The 10981-nt window shown below is 43.8% G+C and overlaps 1 protein-coding gene across 1 annotated transcript; it reads right to left on the minus strand.

Moving 5' to 3' along the window:
- Positions 1–8627: 8627 nt before the first annotated feature.
- LOC148208960 (uncharacterized) lies at positions 8628–10568 on the minus strand. The gene is made up of 3 exons (XM_088117387.1): positions 9386–10568; positions 9143–9232; positions 8628–9049 (listed from the first exon to the last, which is right to left on the minus strand). Exons 1-3 carry the CDS (start codon positions 10566–10568, stop codon positions 8628–8630), a joined length of 1695 nt encoding a protein of 564 aa, XP_087973513.1.
- Positions 10569–10981: the final 413 nt, after the last annotated feature.

Genomic DNA, 10981 nt, shown 5'->3' on the forward strand with positions numbered 1-10981 from the left:
CAGTTTGTATTCTATTATCACTCTATTGTAGTTTGGAATTTCTTGTTGCCTCCTACGAGGAGCTAGAAGGTTTTTTTTTCATACTATTTTGTTTCATTCTTTGGCCGTGTAATCTTGGATGTTGGAGAAGACAAGACATGAAGAAAGCGTTGAGCCTAGAAAATAGTAGATGAAGCATGTTCAACGCAGAACAAAAGAGAGATGGAGCGAAGAATAGCTGGACATGGATTTACAACGTAGTAACTATCCTAGACACGGGACAAGTTACCATGCCCGTACAATCTCCAGTCGGGTGCCTTCAAATTGGGACACGATATAAAACGGATATTTTGATATAGCCGACAAACACAGATCTCAATAGAGACATTTGTTTAGTGTTGGAAAAGACAAGGAATAAGTATCTCTCACCATTTTTCGGGGAAGTGCTGACAACAAAGGAGGATATTCGACTGCTTCTTCGAGCTGTCACCTTCATTCTCAGTTTTCTTCTCTTTTCTTGAAAAGAGTTGTAACCTTTCTTTACCTATTGTATTTTCTTCTTCCTTCATGAGCTAAACCCCATTGTGGGGGAGATTTACATGCTATACTAATGAACAACTGAAACTCTAGCTGATTTTCTTTTTTATCAAATAAAGTTGTGCTTATTTGTTAATCCTTACTGGGCATTGTTGGCCACCCTGTTTTGTATGTTAGCTTATATGTGACCTGGGAGGGCTAACAGTTGTTGACTTGCTCTATTTGTGATTAGCTACTTTTTTCTAGTAGGGGTCGTGGATACTCAGGAATGAGGTATCCTAATCATGCTTAGAACTCATTTTTATTGCTTGGATATTTAGCAGTGGGAGTTGTGGGTATTCATGTTTGGGTGTCTCAGAAGGGAACCATGTCGAGTTGAGCACTAATGAACGATTTCGTGTTAGACTGTAGGTTGAGATTTAGTGAAAGCATGTTATGTCTCCCCCGCTTCTTCATATATGTTTACTCCCCCATTTCCGCTATTCTGTGTTATAGCTTCTTCTTGTTGTCAACATTTTAAAGTGTGCACACTGATGAGATCGTTTATTGCTTTGTTAAGATATTGTTCTTTATTTTCGACACGATCATCTATATTTTATTATTTTTTTACTTTTGGTATCTTCAAGCATAATTTAGATATTTTTCTAAGTCCCTGTGGATTTGACCTCGTTTCGTACTACAATCAGCATATATCGTGTATACTTGCACGTGTATCCAACACGATTGTGTGGACGCAACACCTCCCTCATAGTCATCTCCTTCCCTTCTTTCTCTCTGTCTCCTTACGCTCGTTCTCTCCCTCCCTCGTCTCTATTTTCCATCCTACTCTTCTCCAACAACTTGCATGGCTATAGCAGACGACAACATGGATTGCAGGGTCTCCATGGTTGGCTTTTCTGCTTGTTTTTTTTTTTTTTGGTTTTTTGGTTTTTCTTTGCCTTTAGATTTGCATATTTGTAGGCTTTCATGGCTGGTTTTTCACCTCCCCTATCAATCTCTATCGCACGGTGTTCTGCTTCAATTAACCATCCTCCCTTATCTCTTTAGCAGTGAAACCGAACTTTTGGAATGTAGTCCTTTTTTGGTAATAGTGTTCTGCTTTAATTTCTCCTCCCCATCTCCCTCTCTCCACCCCCTCGTATCTCACCTCCATACCCATAAACCTCACCTCCCTCATCTCTCGTCCCCTATCGTTTTCCATCTCTCAACTCTCATCTTCCTTCCTGCACAAAATTCCTTAGCAACCCAACTCAACCCAAAAATATAAGGGTTCGGTTGGGTTGCAAACTTTTTTTCGGTCCGTTGGGTAACAGACTTAATCAACTCGAAATTCTAGATTGGTCCAAAATATCCCTCTAATCCGACCCACCCAACCCATGAACACCCCTAACTTTTATCGTATTATTTTCATGTTAAAATAACATCGTCAATACTATTTAGGTTCTGATAATGAGTGTCGAGAAAGACTATTTGAGTGCATCTAAATTTTATGTATATATTAATTTAAAAAAATAAAAAACCACTTTTGATACGTGACAATCCAAGCGTATTGAGCTACTCGAGCCACAGGCCACTTGAATCCAATTGTATAGATGGTTCAACTCGAAAGGCTAAGAGTTGGAGGGATTACCTTTACAGTCGTTACCTTGAGCAGACACAATACTCACTATGCTCGAGGCCAGAAACACTCCACGAGTTTGATGACCAATCAAACAAGCATGCTCCCGAGGGGTAAATATGAAAACCTAAGTTCAACCACACAAAGGAATTCGATATTTGGGAGGGGTTTTGCACACTGCAAAGGGGTTGAGATAACACTCAATTTTCTATTCAAAATGATAATTCCAATATGTTTGGTGCTGGGCGGCATGTCTGCTAGCGGGCGTGCGGTCAAGGGCGTTGAGCACTAGCATCAAGCGGGCGTGCTGGTAGGGTGTTGACGACAGTCAGGCGGCACGCGCGCAATGGCAGGTTCTAGCCACTTACGAGATTAGCATGGCATAGGTGTGCGGCCACTAGCATGGTAGGCGGCTAGCGGACGCGCTGCCAGGTGGGCGTGTAGTAATATGCGCTGGCGTATGGAGGGGCGCACGCGGGGCGTGCGACTGCGTAGTTACGCGCGCTGAGGCATGAGCGCGTTGAGCGTGCACGCGGGTGTTGTCGTGCGTGGGCACACGATGGCGCTTACAGTAGGAGGCGATGTCGTGCGCGCGGAGGGCGTCGCCTTGTGAGGTTTAATGTACATGCGGTGGGCCTGTTCTCGATCGTAGCATTTTTCTTGCATCTTCCTTGAAATTCATCCTCCTTTTAGGGAGCTTCCCATCTTTATCTTCCTCTTTACTGACGTAGGTTGATTCTTGGATCTCTTACTCGAATATGATCACATCAACTTTTCTCGAGGCTTTTTAAAAGCATCGAGAAAGGCTACCTATGTCGTTGCTTTGAAAAGCGTCGGTGAAAACCATCTATTCGGATGCTTTAAAAAGTGTTAGCATGGACAGTATTTTCTAATGCTTTAAAAAGCGTCGAATGTTGGCAATAGACTATCTATGTTGTCGCTTCGCTTTTTGTCATCGATATGGAGTTCTGCCGATAGTCCTATGTTGATGAATGTCTCGATTAAAAATTTTTTTTGTCAGAAAAATATTTTCCCAATGTTTTTTAGACTTTTGCTTATACTTTTTTGCATAATAAAAAGCTTATTTGTAATAGTGCAAAAACCTAATAGAATATAAAAATTACAGCATTTATCAAAATTTAAAGTCCCAGTGTGATGAAATTGAAAGTTGAGGATAATTGAATGTTACTTATAAATTTTTATCTTTATACTTACCTTAATCCAAGAGATTTTTACTTTCATCTCCTAAACTGGAATATAATTAAAATTTAATATATTATTTTAAGTAATTACAAATTATTGATGGACCAATCAACATGTTTGATTAAAAAAAAGACCAAGCTTGGAATCCTTGTAGATTGGAACTAGAGGGACGATCTCACTTGTAGTCCTGAAGATCTTGTACTCCCGAAGAACCTGCGAAACAAGGCTAATGCTCCGACGAGCAAGTCAGTCATAGTCCGATCTAGGCATGCTCAAACTGCAAATGGATTCATGTACCTTGGATAAAGGGCAGGTATCCCTATGTATTAGGATAATTTCCGATAGGGCTTCCAACAATGGCATAACGGTCGTCCGATCGCCTGCAAAATGCAGCGTGTTGTCGAGAATCGCACGTTGTTGTTTACACACCTGTGGTTATCTTTGGACTGGTCGGCTCGTACCTATATTAGGTCAGCCGATAAAGTGACGAATGGGGTCGGCTCAGATGTTACACTCAAAACTGGTGAAACTTGGATGAAATTCATGGTTGTTTTAGATTGACTTGTCTCCTTAATTGTTTGACACATGGTAGGCGGTCAATAGCGTCCAACAAATAGAATACTTGAAATAAAATCGTAGATGCTCAAACTACTCAACTATGAAATGGATGAACCTAGCCTAAAAAATTAAACAGGTAAAAAGTGCAAGTTAGTAGCAAAATGATCAAATCAGCTATAAAAGTACATGAACTAGCCACAAAGTTAAATAGGTAAAAAAATGTCCAAAGTCAAACTCACAACCTCTTGGTCAGAGATATATGTAAATTACCACCGAACTATGCTCATTTTGACAAAAAAAATTGGACATATGGACAATAAATTATTGTTTTCTTAATATATTTTGACATATAGACATATCATTTAATAACTACTTCATACATAGAAATAGCCTGCCTATTAGTAAAAAATAATTTAATGCTGATCAAGTTTTCTCGTTAAAAACTTTTAACAAGATTAGACCCCTGAACTTTCAATAGTAAATATTAAATCCCTAAACTTTCACAAGTAAAAAAATTGCATCCTCTCAATTTGTAATTGTAAAAATTAAACTCTAAATTAAGAAAAAAAAATGGAATGAATCTTACTATATGGGATGGAGCTTCGCTGCCTCCATTCATGTCAATCCTATCGAACAAAAAGATAAAAAAACTTGCAGATTATATAGAGAAAAAAATTATTTTCCTTAAATTACCAGGAACTTCTTTTAACCTCAATCAGCCTCTCAGTTCTTAAGGGCCCATTTGGTAACGTTCCCGTTTTTTGTTTCTCTTTCCTCTTTTTAATACACAAAAATAGAATTGTATGACCCCAACACCCATGAATTTAAGGATAAGCAAATAATATTTTTATATTTATGTTTTGTAACAAAGCTGAAATGGAAACAAGAAACAAGAAACTTATTTTGATTATTTCCAAAAACAAAAATGAAAAATAAGAAACATAATTAGTTCCAAAGTGGTTAAGGTTTCTAATAAAATTAAAATGAGAAATAAGAAATGAAAACGTTACCAAACAGGCCCTAAATTATTAGGAACTTCTTGAATCCTCCTTCTTTTCTCTTAATTTTAATTTTTCTAGGTCATGTAGTTTTTGGAACTTGGAAGTGATGTTCATCTGTTTTGGGAGTTCCATATTCTCAAATTTCTGCTTCAGGGTAATTGAAATAAATGAGTTTGGCTTTTGATGATGCATAAAATGTCGAGGTCAATTAAACCGGGTGATCCGAATTTGACCCAATGGGTTGTTAATAGGGAAAAGACGAATTCTTGACTCGAACGGCTGGATCGAAGATGATATGCACAAAGAAAATGTGAGCTAATGCTCGCTAGGTGCCGACATACACTCTGATGCTTAAGTCAGTGTAAGAACTGATGGGAAGAGAGAAAAAATTGCATATAAATGTAATGAGTTATGTTGTCGTTCTACTTCAATTTGATTGGGATCTTCGTATTTATAGGTTCAAGGGGGAGGAGGAAGATTTATTTCCTTTCAAGCAATATGGCTAGGCTAAGATGTCTACGGTGGAGGCATGCGCACCACGCTGGGTATGGCACGAAGATGTGTAGGGTAGTAGGCTGCCATGGTGGCATATGCTTCATACTCTAACCAAGGTGGTTGCGATGACCACAAAGGACAGTCGCGCTCCCTTGCATGGAGAAGGGGCGTCGTGCCGCTTGGGTCGCACTCGCTTTACACGGAGAAAGGATTACATGGAGGTCGCGCTCCTTGCGTTGAGAAGGGTCACCGCGGCCAATTGAGTCGCACTCACTTCGCACAGAGGAGAGTTGTGCGGCCTTGGTGGTGGCACGTGTGTGCCAAGTGTCACAATCGCACCTTTTTAAGTCAACCGAGAAAAATTGTAAGTTGCGGGGAATCTCGGTCGTTGGTCTAGCCTCCGGTCACGTTTTACGAGAAAATTAGTTTTGGAAAACGTGAGAGAGAAAAACAATTGAAATTATCTTTAAAACAAACATTGTAAACATTGGATGCAAGAAAGCTTTGATTGCAAGAAAGTATACAACACTTGGTCGGGAAGAGGTTTGGTGACTACTTGGTCCCCTCTAAGGTACATTATAAGGCATTTTTGGTGTGGCAGGTGTAGACATGCAAAGTGGCGAAGAGTCACTCGGTGGCCTAGAGGGCCCGTGTGAACTCCGATTGGCTTGAAATTTGGCGTGCTTCTATACCTTACCAATACACACCTAGTTCCAAAGCTGCTCGGCTAAATTCCATCTACAACCCCAAAAACACGATACAAACAAACTACACTAGAAAGCTTTAAAGACATGAAAGTAAAGTGAGTGGTGAGGATGATTTGGACATACGGCCATGGGGAACACACCCTAGACAAGCATGCCCACAACATTCTCCCCCACTTAAACGGTTGACGTCCCTGTCAACTACTACAGCTTGAAGTCCTCGATATTCGTCTTCCAGGCTTCAAGGTCTTCTTCTCGTTCTCAGCTGATCTCTGCATCAGGTAAGTCTTTCCATTTGACGAGGAATTCCCGAACTCTGCGAACGGGTCTCCCCACCTTTCTGATTCTCTCTGCAAGGATCTCTTCTGCTTCCTTGTATTCCTTCAGCTTTTAGTCAATGGCGGGCTGCACTATGGCATTGAGTCCATCATCCTCAAGGTCGAGGTGATAAGGCTTTAAATTGCTCACATGGATTACCGGGTGGATCTTTACAACTTCTACTGGTCTTTCGTACGTTCTCACGAGTCTCTGATCTTTGCGCCCTTGGAAACGAATCTGTTCTGGCTTCAGCTTGATAAGAACTTTGTTACCTGCTCGAAACTCGAGAGGGCTTCGCTTGCGGTCGACCCATTTCTTCATGTGCTTGGAAGCTTTTTCCAAATATGCTCGAGCAATTTCTGTCGTCTGCTTCCATTCCTTTGTGAAGTTGTGGGCTTGAGGACTTTTCCCAGCATATGGGTGGTCGAGGATATGCGGCATTGACAGTTGTCTTCCGCACACAATCTCAAAGGAACTCTTCCCTATTAAAGAGCTCGTCTGGCCGTGGAAACAGAATTGAGCCACATCTAACAGCTGGACTCAATTTCTTTGTCTGGCATTGACGAAGTGACGCAGGTATTCCTCGAGCATGCTGTTGAATTTTTCTGTCAGACCATCGGTCGGTGGGTGATAACTCAAGGAAATGTTAAGGCTTGAACCCATAATAGAAAAAAGTTCAGTCTAGAAAGTCCCTGTAAATCAACCATCTCTATCGCTAATGATGCTCGTCGGAACTCCTCATAGCTTTACTATATGTTTCAAGAATAATTATGTCGTCAGCTCGGTGGACAACGTCTTGGGAGTCGGAATGAAAGTTGTATACTTGGAAAATCAATCAATAACCACAAGAATGGCTTCGTGTTCCCCTACCTTGGGCAAGTGGGAGATGAAGTCGAGCGTTACACTCTCCCACGGCCTCGTAGGAATCGGTAGCGGTTCAAGCAACCCTGCTACTTTCGTCCTCTCTACCTTATCTTGCTAACAGGTAAGACAGGTCTTCGTGTATTACATCACATCCTCACGCATATTAGGCCAGAAGTATCCCTTTTTCAACAAAGCATAAGTCCGTTGCTACCTAGAGTGGCCAGCCTATAGAGTATCGTGACACTCGTATAGGAGCTTCTTTCTCAAGTCTCCCGTTCTTGGCACATACAGTTTGTTTCCTTTTACAAATAATAAGTCCTCTTCGACCCAGAACTGGCAGGTCTTCCCAGTCTTAGCCAGCTCGACCACAGTTCGAGCGGAGGGGTCTCTTTGGAGATATTCTCTAATGAGGTCGCTGATCGACCCGTCCACCTTGCTGGCGTGGATGTGGGCTAACATGCACAGGACCGTACTACCTCCAGGACCTGAGGCAATGAACGACCACTAGCATTTCTTTCTCAGATACGGTATAATGTCGTTCAGCTTACGACTTTCATAAGCAATGGTGTAACGCCCCAGGCCCAGGATTCGGAATCCAGTTTCGGCACCTCTCTTCCCCGGCATTCCCCTGCGACCTGGCTGCGCCACCGTCAAGTTCTAAGCCACTTAGAAGAGCATAGACTGCCCCTACAGACCAACACGAGTCCTTCCAGCATACTTTGAACCTAAGATTACTCCAAGCCAAGCACGCTTAACTTTGGAGTTCTTACGATTGAGCCACCGAAAAGGAAGGTGCACCTTGTTGGTATAGGTAGTGACTATCAATTCTTTTTAACCCTTTCTTGACCATTCTTCAATAATCTCAAGATCCCTCTCATTCGGATGTGGTATCGGTTCATTCATGTACCCCTCCTCTCGGGCGTCACATGCCCACCAGCTTCCACCTTGGTTCGTCCCCGAACCACATCTTACTGGGAGAGGTTCCGCTCTGATACAATCTGTAACGCCCCAGGCCCAGGATTCGGAATCCGGTTTCGGCACCTCTCTGCCCCGGCATTCCCCTACAACCTGGCTGTGCCACCGTCAAGTTCTAAGCCACTTAGAAGAGCATAGACTGCCCCTACAGACCAACACGAGTCCTTTCAGCATACTTTGTCCTCACTCACATGCTTCCTAGTAAAGCAACTAGGAGGTCACCCAACCTAAGATTGCTCCAAGCCAAGCACGCTTAACTTTGGAGTTCTTACGATTGAGCCACCGAAAAGGAAGGTGCACCTTGTTCAGTTCCCGGTAATCAACACAAAGTCGCATAAATCCATCTTTCTTTTTCACAAACAGCACGGGAGCACCTCAAGGAGACACGCTCGGGCGAATGAAGCCTTTGTCTAAGAGCTCTTCCAGCTGAGCCTTAAGCTCCTTAAGTTCCGTTGGAGCCATGCGGTACAGTGCCTTTGAAATGGGGGCTGTCTCGGGTGGTAAGTCGATGCAAAAATCCAGTTCACGAACAGGGGATAGCCCCGGAAGGTCATCGGGGAACACGTCTGGGAACTCTCTGACCACGTGAACGGAGTCGATACTAGGTGGAGTCTTACTAATGTCGACGACGTTGGCCAAATATCCCCAAGCTCCATTCTGTAACAGGCGTTTTGCCTTTAACGCCGATACTGTCCTTGGGACTCTACCCGTAACTCCTTTAAATGTAAAATTCGGAGCCGAAGGTAGTTGGAACGAGACTTCTCTTCTCGAGCAATTAATGTTGGCTTGGTTGGTAGCTAGCCAATCCATGCCCAAAATAACGTCAAAATCTTGCATGTCCAGCTGGATCAATCTTGCCCTTAGCGTCTAATTATCAAAAGATAACTCACCTGCCCTCACCTTTTGACTACCAATCAAAACTGACCCTGATGGTGTAGAAACCGACAACAAAAACCCTAACGGCTCTAATTCGAGGTTGCCTGACGAACAAACGCAGAAGAGATGAAAGTGTGGCTCGACCCCGAATCAAACAATACATACGCAGGCACATCATGGACTAAGACAGTACCTGGATCACAATGCAAAGATAAGGACATAAACTCACACACACCCAAAAAAATGAGAAGAAATACCTGTGACCACGGTTTCGGCATCCGCCGCTTCCTTGCGAGTAAGTGCGAAGACACGAGCCCTTTGGTTATTTCCCTGCGTCGAAACTGATGGGGAAATCCTCTGGCCTAACCTCTGTGTATTTACGGCCGACATGGGACATTCCCTTGCAAAATGCCTCTCTCTTCCGCACCTGAAACAACCCTTACTTCCCGTCCAGCACTGCCCCGTATGTCTTTTCTGGCAGGTGGGGCATACTGGCGGCATGTCCTGGTGCTGAGCCTGGCGCTGGGGTGCTCTCAATACCGGGTCGGCATAAGTCGGAGGGAACTTCCTTTTCACACCTGAAGATGATCCGACCTCTGGCAGGGGTGAGGCCTTGTTGGAGACATCCTTATCCATAACCAAGGCGCCCCTAACCGCTTCAGCATAGGTGGTGGGTCGCTGGAGGTCCACCGGGCCTCTGATTCCCTTGCGCAAGCCTTTAACAAACCTCTTGATCTTCAATGCCTCAGTGGGAATCAACTCTAGAGCGAAACGGGAGAGTTCCGCGAACTTCCTCTCATATTGTGCCACCGATAAGGTTCCTTGGACTAGATGCAGGAATTCCGCCTCCTTCATGTCTTTCACAGTCTCTGGATAGTAGTAGTCGTACAACAAGTCCTTGAACCTCGCCCACGGAATTGGTACATTTGCATGATCCTCTGCCGCTGCTATTGAGTCCCACCAGTTCAGGGCCTCGCCCCTCAACATAAAAACCGCACCCTTCACCTTGAATTGGTCCTCGCAACCAAGATACGCGTAAAGGGCTTCCAACTCTCTGATCCACTCTTCCGCTGCAGTCGCTCTTTCACTCTCACTGTCAAATGTTGGGGGTTCGTAACGCTTGAAATCCTTGATGAAGCGAGCCTCGCTCTGCGGAGTATGAAGGTGTTGGGGTGGCGGAGCTTGGACTCCGCCCACCCCTGCTGCGTTATTGATCACTGCTTGCAATGCCTCCACAAGCAACACCAATTGGGGGTTCACCTGAGGAACTGCTGGGGGAACTGGAGGATCTGCCCGCTCTTGAGCTGCTGCTGGTGGAGGAAATGGAGGGACTACTCCTGCCTGATTCCCAACAGGAGGGGGCGGTGGATCCGCTCCGTTCTCACCTCCGGGAGCGGGGTCGGCGTCAGCTCGCAATCTCATACTACGACGGGGAGGCATTGTCTGGAAGAACGGCACAAAATTTCAGTAAGATGTTAGCACGATACTCCACGCATAGACTAACAGGAATGTGGCAGTCGAAACTCCCATAATAGTAAAAGGTCCACTACATTCTATTTGGTACGCTTAGTGAACACTCTATACCTAGCGAAACAGAGCGGCAACAAAAACTGATGAAAGAAAAAAAATTCAGCGCACAAGTAAATCATGGGGAATGTATAAGCTCTCAAGGACAAGCATGAAGCGTTCCTGGTGATGACAAGGAGGTCGACCCAGATCACTACTCCTAAGTATGCTAGTTACTAACTCAGTCTACAGGAACGTTTCGGCTCTGATACCAACTGTAACTCCCCAGGATGTTATATACCATCCTAGGTAATGCTAAATAATCCACCTGTCTAGCCTTAACTCTA

The sequence above is a fragment of the Momordica charantia genome (assembly GCF_013281855.1).
Source record: "Momordica charantia cultivar OHB3-1 chromosome 9 unlocalized genomic scaffold, Mcharantia_2.0 BLBB01000009.1, whole genome shotgun sequence".
Lineage (NCBI taxonomy): Eukaryota > Viridiplantae > Streptophyta > Magnoliopsida > Cucurbitales > Cucurbitaceae > Momordica > Momordica charantia.

Coding starts and splice junctions, on each gene's coding strand:
- LOC148208960 (XM_088117387.1), bottom strand. CDS start 10,568: ATGCCTCCCCGTCGTAGTATGAGATTGCGAGCTGACGCCGACCCCGCT. Junction 9,233..9,385: donor TGCCGAAACCGTGGTCACAG/GTATTTCTTCTC, acceptor TTTGTTCGTCAG/GCAACCTCGAATTAGAGCCG. Junction 9,050..9,142: donor TAGTCAAAAGGTGAGGGCAG/GTGAGTTATCTT, acceptor TGGATTGGCTAG/CTACCAACCAAGCCAACATT.